We start from the raw sequence: 8,666 nt of genomic DNA, 5'->3' as shown, positions 1-8,666 counted from the left end.
GGCATGCACATACAACGGAATAGCATTCAGCCTTAGAAAGAAAGGAAATTCTGACACGCTACAAGGGTGCTCCTTGAAGACCTTATGCTCGATGAAATAAGCCAGTCACTAAGACAAATACCGAATGCTCCATTACTGATTCACTTCTGGGAGGTTCCTACAGTCGTCAAATTCAGAGACAGAAAGTAGAAGGGGCGGAGGGGCCAGGGGACGGGGAGTTGTGGTTTAGAGGCTACAGAGTTTCAGCTCTGCAAGTTGAAACAGTTCAGAGATTGGTCACCCCCTGTGAATGTACCGAACAGTGCCGAACTGTCTGTATCCTTGAAAATTGGCTACGATGGTAAATTTCATGTTAAGTGTTTTACCACAATGCGAGTTCTTCTAAAAAGTTATTATGTGCTTATTTTTAAAACATGGCAAGATATAAAGGAAGTTTTAAAAACATTATCCTCACTCACCCCAATAGAGATTACCACTGTTGAGAGTCTTTTTTATGTAGCCAAAGTGGAGTTGTTTTATAAAACACTGATTCAACAGCATAAAGCGAAAGCCCAGTCTTGGTGGAGAAAGCAATCCTGTTAGAGAGAGTGAGAATTAGCCCACTTTTTGCTTCCAGGCCGACTGGAACAACTCCAGTCTTTCTAAGTCTACACATTTGAATTTGGTGAATATTGTCTTTGTAACAAGAAGCACAGAGGACTCCGGCAGAGGCCAGCATTTGGACAAACTATAATTAGTTCTAGATTCAGGACCACACAAATTGATACCTGGGGCATTTCTTTCTTTCATTTACACACAAATTCATTCACTGAATAAATATTTGTTGACCGTCTGCATATGCTAGACCTTGGACTATGGGTTCAGGAGACAGCAGGGGACAGAAGAGGGCACTTACCTTCTAGTTGCACAGAAAAACTGTAAACTAGTACACAAAAAGAAATTGCAAACGGAGAAGTGCTCTGAAAAAAAAAAAAGGTCAGGGTTAGTGCTATGGAGAGGAAGGGGGGGTGGGGAGGTGACATCTGAGCTGAGACCTGGAAGATGGGAATGAGCCCCCATAGAAAGTGCTGGAGACACAAAAGGACATTAGATGACTCATGCGAACAGACAAAAGGAATCTATGGTGATGAGGTCAGAACAGTGGTCACCTCTGAGAGGGCACTGGCTCAAAGCATAGGGGAGCCTTCTGGCGAGCTGGCACGAGTATCTCTACCTGGGGGAATATATATGTACACAATTATGTAAAAACTCACTGGGCTGCATACTTTAAAGTTTGTGCACTTTCCTATATGAAGGCTATACCGTAATAAAAATAAAATAAAATACCCCTTCCCAAAAAAGAAAAGAAAGGACAGAGCGGGGCGAGGTGGGGTTTCCAGGTGGAGGAAACATAGGCACAAACCCCTGCAGGGGGCGCTGTCCTGGGTGTGAAGAACAGCAGGGAAGCCCAGGTGGGAGGCAGCAGGGAAGCCCAGGTGGGAGGCAGAGGGAGTGATGGGATGAGGCTGGCCACAAATCACATTAACAGTGGTTATCCCTGGGGGAGAATTAAGATTGGGTCTCTAAGACCAGGGATTTTAACTGTTTTACTCGTTAAAAAAACAAAAAACAAAAAATTGTGTTTTTGAACATGTCTCCACATTTGTGTTTGCTCTGTTTTTTTCCTGCCTTTCCAACTGTTGTTCTAAGGAAGTTTGAAGGGCCTTTTCCCATCTCAAGGGGGAAAAGATCCAGGGGTGTGAAGCCCTCCTGATTTCTCCTTATTAGGGCTGTTGTGGTCCCAAAATGTCCACTTGGTGGAGAATCATCCTTTCCTGATTCCAGGAAGATTGAGAGGGATGGTTCCTCACTTCATTCGTTCAACATTTACCCAGTGCTGAGGTGGACAAGGCCCTTCTTGCAGACGTTCGCAGGCCTAGTCTCTCCCTTCTCCATTCAGGACGGACCCAAATACTGAGAATGCAAACCTGAGGCAGATGGCAGTAGGATCCTGGGGGGATGGAGAAGGAAAGAAGACACCTGAAAGGAAAGATTTCCCAGCCTTCTGGGGCTGCCTGCCCCGTTGGCCCCAGAGCCTGGCCTAGCTGAGCACCAGGCTGATGGGTACGGAGAAACGCTTTCTAACCACCGGTCCTGGGGAAGCTGTGCCCCGAGCCCCTGAGCAAGGGCCCTTCCTCACCTTCTTCCAGGCGGCGAGGGGAGGCGGCGCGGGGGCGCAGGCAGCGGGGAGGCCGGGCTGCTGGGCGCTGCGGAGCCTCGATCCTGCCGGCCCTCCGGCGCTCGCGGGCTCCGACCTTACGGGGCTGGCTCCTCCTCCCCGGGGTGCCGTCCGCCTCCAGCAGGGACGATCCGAGGTGGGCCCAGCTGCAGCCTGCGTTTTTCTGGAGTTCGCATCCACCATCTCGGCCTCACAACACCCCTCGGTGGTGGCCTCCTCTGGGTGTCTCTCTCTTTCCTAAAAGTTCATAAAAGTGCTTGGAGAGATGAGGGGTGGGGTGGCCCCCCCTTCCCGGGGACCGAGATGCGCCCCCGACCTCCCTCTTCCCCCCAACGGCGCCCCTGGTGGGCCCCAGGGCCTCCTTGGAGCCGGGAGACTCAACCACCATGGGCTACCCGCTCCCCCGCCCCGCCCCTGCGCGCTCAAAGCCAGCGGCGCGACCCTCCATCCCAGGTGGGGTTCCACGTGAGGGTCTCCTCCCAGGGCAGCACTGAGGCCTCGGCCCCCACGTATTTTTGTCAAACGGATATTTTCAAAAGTATTTATTTGAGAAGGAGTTGGAGGCTGAACTTGGTCACAGACTCTGCGGCCAGATTTGGGGACAGCAGGAGTCCTCCGTTGTCTCAACTCCTTCCCTTCATCCAAAAAAGGCCCAATTTCTAGGGAAGCCAAACTCTTTGCTCCTCTGCATTCTGGAATCAGGGTGAGAATTGCCAGATTGCAGAAACCCATTCAATGAGTGGCCTCATGGCCCCTGCAGTTACATTCCTGGTCTGGTACGGTGAGGCTCTGGGCACAAAAGTGCCCCTCAACACCATCGGTTTTCTTTGTAATTCTATGTACATGACTTCACCACTTAGAAACATCATTCTCAGAAGGGGCTGTGGCTTCTCCAGGCCACACTCAACAGGTAGATTACTTAGGGGCGCACCAAGTTATAGGAACGCAACTAGAAAGCAAAATACCAATGTTTTCAATTGGTACAACTGAAGAACTAGGCATGCTTAACATTAGCCACACAGTTCTAATTTCTACTTACTTTCCTAATCATCAAAACCTAGATTCCCAGCATCAGGACACCTGGATTCTCCTGGCTCTGTTTTTTTGTTGTTTTTTTTTGGGGGGGGTGTTCTCCAATTCCACTGAGACCTGGGCCCATCCCTTCCCACCTCACTCTTATTTCCCTCATCCAGTTTGAACCAAAAGATCGCTAGAGGAGACTGAACTTTCTACAGTTCCACCATTCGCTACCTCTGCACCCTCATTCCTCTCAATTCATTTAGCAGAAGGTTTCCCCCACCTCAGAGCCTCAGGACCATCCCCTTTCACTGCCCTTGGTGGCACCTGCCACCTGGACCTTTTCTAATGGCCTGTCCTGATGGCAGATGACTGCTTGCCAAAGTCCCTCCCCTCCATCATCCATTTTGCTCTGTAGACAACAAGGGCAGTGGGCTCTTTGGCCAGAAGAAATATTCCGTTTTATTAGAACTTCCTGCCAGCCTGGAGCAGGAGATGCTGTGTCTATACCAGCACTATTCAATAGAACTTTCTGCCACGATGGGAATGTTCTCATCCAATATGGTAGCCATTAGCCAGTGTGACTAATGAGCGCTGGAAGCATGGCTAGTGTGACTGAATTTTAAATTTTATTTAAACATTTAAAATTTTTAACAGCTATTTTGAGATATAAAAGGCATCAGTGAACTGCACAGCAAGTGTTAAGACTGATGTTTTGACACATATGCTCATGACACCATTACCACAATCAAGAGACTGCATATACCTATCAGATCCAGACATTTCATTGTGCACATTTGTACCCCTCGTCCTTGCCCCCCACACTCAGGCAACCATGGATCTGCCTTCTGTCATTAGAGATTAGTTTGCATATATGATGTATGATATAATGTAAATGGAATCGTGCAGTCTATACTCTCTCTCTTTCTTTTTTTTTTTTTTTTTTTTTTGATTTGGCTTCTTTCACTCAGCAAAATTATTTTTGAGATTCACCCATGTTGTCTTGGTTTGTTTCATTTTATTGCTGAATAATATTTCATTGTTTGGAGATACAATTTCACCTGTTGATGGATACTTGGGTGGTTTCCATTTTTTGCCTATGAACAAAGCTGCTATGAGCATTCTTGTACAAATCTTTGTAGAGACATATGCTTTCACTTCTCTTGGGTAAATTCCTAAAAGCAGAATGGCTGGATAAGGACAGGTGTTTTGTTAACTTTGTTGAGAAACAGGCAAACTTTTCCCAAGTGGTTGTACCATTGTCCATTCCTACTGTTCCTCTACAAACCAGCCAACAACTTGTATGGTCAATCTTTTCGCTTTAGCCATTCTAATGGGTCTGTAGGGGTGTCTCATTGTGGTTTTAATCTTCATTTCCCTGTTGCCTAATGATGTTGAGCATCTTTTCATGGGCTTGATATTGGTATATCTTCTTTGGTAAAGCGTTCATATCTTTTGCCCATTTTGTACTTTTTTTTTATTATTGAGTTTTGAGGGTTTTTTACATATTCTACATGCAAGGCCCTTATCAAATACATGATGTGCAAATATTTTTTCCCAGTTGATAACTTGTCTTTTCATTTTCTGAATGTTTTTTCAAAGAGCAGAGTTTCAATTCTGATGAAGCCCAATTTATTAATTTAGTTCCTTATGGTTTTCAGTGTGGCACCTAAGAAATCTTTGCCTAGCCCAAAGTCACAAAGGTTTATTTCCCCCCTATGTTTTCATCTATAAATTTTACAGTTTTTGCTTTTACATTTAGATGTATGGTCCAATTTGAGTTAAACGGACCGTTAAACGTACTATTTTGTATATGGTGCAAGGTGGGGATTGTTCAGTTTTTTGATTATGCATATTCCATTGTTTCAGCACTATTTGTTGAAGAGACTATCCTTTGTCCATTGAATCACCTTGTACCTTTATTGAAAATCAGTTTTTGGTATGTGCGTGGGCCTCTATCTGGACTCTCATATTCCACTGATGAATTAAAATTTAAACTTAAGTAACTACCTGTGGCTCGTGACTCCCAAACTGGGCATCTCAGGTTTAGACTGTGAGCATCTCAGGAAAGGTACTGTTTATAAGTCTCACCAGAGAAAACTTTTTAAAAGCTCTGCCTTAGGCTCCAGTGTAATAATTATTTGGACATTCTTACCATGGGGCTGCTCAGGAGGAATTAAACTTCCACTGTTTCCCAGAAAGTGGACTTCAATTTTCCTCTTTCAGGTCTTTAAGGGCTACAGGCCCAAGGAGATGGGAGAACTCCCAGGCTCTGAGGTCCCCCGTTCAAATCCTGACTTAGCAACTTACTATGTGGCCGTAAGCAAGCTGCTTCACCTTCCATCCTCGGCTTCTGTATCTATAAAATGGGTATCATGAGTATAACCTATTTCATAGGATTGAGAATTAAATAATGCATGGGGTGCTTAGGATAATGCCTAGTCTATGATAAGGACTCGAAAGCTAGTCATTATCATTACTTCATGTGAAAGAAAACACAGTAGCAGAGGAGGGAGACACTGTACACTTTCTGAAACCCTGTTTCTTGTCTTCAGAGAAGCTCAGCTGTGTTTTAGTGCAGGTCTCAAACACTACATAGCTTCAGTACATTCGGTAGCTGTGCAGGTCCTGGCACCATTATACCCATTTTGCAGAAAAGAATTAAAGTACTTAAATATTTGTCCAAAGTCACACAGCTACTGCAACCCTTATTTGAAGCCTGACTTTAAAACCTGGCTTACTTATTCTTCTATGACACGTCTCTATAAATACACTGAGGAGGAACTCAGTCTTTTGTGTCCCAAATAAGGTTACAGGAGTATGAGGGGATGGCACTGTAAGTCCACAGCTAATACTGAATTAATATTGAATTAATCCTGAACTTCAGAGAAGATGCTATTCTGAAGCACGAGGACAGTGCATCTAAATCCAGGTTTTAAGGTTTCTAAACTTTGTGCTTTTAACTTAATGATTTTCAAAATCAAGGTACATCTGAGCAGCCTCAAAGCTTCTGAGACGCCCCGCTCAGGTCTCTCCTGGGCATTCAGTGCCGTGGGGTTGGGCTGGGCCCTGGAGTCTGCATTCCGCAGGCTCCGAGATGGGCCTCGGATGGCACCGGGAGAAGCACGTGACCCACGGCACTCCTCCTCTTGCATCGGATTCTTCCAACTGTGTTCAACCAGGAGTTACTGCCATGCTTACCAGAGCCAACACAGTTCCCGCTTTTCCTCATGTGGAAAGTCTGACTTAGAGGGAACTGGGATTCAGCACCAGCTTGGCGGGCACAATGATTTACTCTCACTGGGGCCATACCCGCTGTAGAGAAGTTCACTTTCGCTTTGCCATTTTTTCCATATAGCCATATTGAAAATATGTCTGTCTTAATATTGAACTTCAGAGCAGATCCTTTGTTATTCTGAAGCACGAGACATCGCATCCGTGTGTCATGAGGTGGGTGGGGTGGGAGGAGGGTTCTGGAGACCCGCAGGAAAAGCCCCTCTCTGGAGCTGAACTTCCCTTCCACTGCCAAGCTCTGATTTTCCATCCTGTGGGAAGCAGACGGGATTACTGGTCTAGCCTATTGTCTTTCGTTCTACCAAGGCCCTGTGAAGGTCTGTGCTTGTGTGTTCCAGAAAGGAGTCACATCTGCACCGAGGAGGGAAGGCAGCACCTGCAGACCCCACTTGGAGCTTGCGTTTTAAAACCGGCTTACTTCTTTTACGACGACGCATGTCTCTAGGAATAAATCGGGGAGGCACTCAGCCTTTGTGTCCCAAGTAAGGTAGAAGAAGTCATGAGGGGATGTCACTGTAGGCCTACAGGTTCTGTCTTTCAGGTAAACAATGAAAGGGGTTGGCGGTGGCCCAGCCCCTGAAAGTGCCTGGCTGTCCCTACAAGGAAGTGACTTGGAAGCCCCCAGGGTCTACTCCCGCTGCCAAGTGATCGGTGCCAGCTCTGGGTCAAGGGCTTGGCCACCAATCCATTCCTGGCACGCTGCTGAATGCCTAAGGAGGAACCACTGCAGACTGCTCTGTGTTGCCTCTGACAAGAGTAACGACCGAATGGAACCCTCTGACTGGTTTCCGTCTCCCAGCGTTCCCACGTTTCCATTTCATTGCAACAGAGAGAACAAAGCATTCACAGAATGAAAAGACAAGGAGAAAAACTTCTCAAAACTCCTATCTGACGAAGGATTCATATCCAAAACATACAAAGAACTCTTAAAACGCAACATAAGAAAACACACGACCCAATGTTTAAAAATCAGCAAAAGTTCTGAGCCGACAGACACCTCACCAAAAAAGGTGACAAGCAAGCCTATGAAAAGATGCTCCAATCATAGGTCACAAGGCAGCTGAAATTCCTACGATAATATCCTGCCACGTGCTGGCAGAGTGGCCGAAGTCCCCAAACACTGACAACACCGCACGCTGGCGAGGAGGTGGAGCAACGGAGCCCCCGTTCACTGCTGCTGGGGGTGCGGATGGAAGCCAGGCAAGATGGAAGTCAGTCTGGCAATCTCTTACAAAACGAAATACATCGTACCCTATGGTTCGGCGAGTGTGCTCCTTAGTATCTGCCCAGAAGCTGAAAACGTTTGTCCGCACAAAACCTGCATGTGGATGTTTAGGGCGGTTTTATTCATAATTGCCAAATCCCGGGAGCAACCACAATATCCCTAAGCAGGTGGATGATAAATAAATTGTGGTCCAGCCAGACAATGGATTATTCAGCAAAAAAGGAAGAGTTATGATTTCATGAAAAGACATGAAGGAACCATAAATGTAACTTACTTTGCAAACGAAGCCGATCATTCAGTCACCATAATTACTGAGTACCTTCTGTGTAAGTCAGAAGGCTACATACTGTGTGATTCCGACCATAGGACATTCTGGAAAAGGCGAAACCATGGAGACAATAAATGGTCAGTGGTGGCTGAGGGTGGGAGGGAAGGATGAAGAGGCAGAGCACAGGGGGGTTTTAAGGGCAGTGGAACTGTTCTGTAGGATACTGCAGTGGTGAGTACATGTCACATGTTTGTCAAAACCCACAGGAGGCACAAAACAGCCGTGAACCCTAACATGATGAGCTTCAGTAATTAAAGTATCCATATTGGCTCATCCATTATAAAAAGGAAAGATATAAAATGCATGTATAGGATGATAATCCTATGAAATAGAAACAGCTAACACAAACGAACAAAGCGCAGTCTAAGCCACAGAAAAGAGGCATTCTTAATTTTGAAAGACCCTAAGATAGGAAGGTGGGTTTTGAATAAGAAAACAGTTCCGAAGGAAATGTAACCATGTGTTAGAGCTCCCTATACGCTCGGGCAGGTGTTGCCGTTGACTGTGTTAACCCCCACGGTGCCCCACGGACACGCCTGCCGTCTGTACCTACAGGGAAGGGGGCTTGTTCAGGGGCTCCAGCT

The 8,666-nt window shown here is 46.3% G+C and overlaps 1 protein-coding gene across 1 annotated transcript in view; it reads right to left on the bottom strand.

Moving 5' to 3' along the window:
* Positions 1-6,545, bottom strand: part of LOC109489356 — an 87,324-nt gene extending 80,779 nt beyond the window's left edge. Inside the window, exons 1-4 of the mRNA XM_034642213.1 lie at positions 6,437-6,545; positions 2,180-2,407; positions 1,871-1,990; positions 896-959 (exon numbers count right to left, since the gene is read on the bottom strand). Coding sequence (XP_034498104.1) covers positions 896-959; positions 1,871-1,990; positions 2,180-2,407; positions 6,437-6,545 — 521 coding nt within the window. The remainder of the gene's footprint in view (positions 1-895; positions 960-1,870; positions 1,991-2,179; positions 2,408-6,436) is intronic.
* Between the last annotated feature and the right edge of the window lie 2,121 nt (positions 6,546-8,666).

The sequence above is a fragment of the Ailuropoda melanoleuca genome, chromosome 14 (genome assembly GCF_002007445.2).
Source record: "Ailuropoda melanoleuca isolate Jingjing chromosome 14, ASM200744v2, whole genome shotgun sequence".
Taxonomy (NCBI): Eukaryota; Metazoa; Chordata; class Mammalia; order Carnivora; family Ursidae; genus Ailuropoda; species Ailuropoda melanoleuca.
The sequence above is the reverse complement of the archived record's forward strand: the minus strand, read 5'-3'. Positions and strand labels throughout refer to the sequence as shown.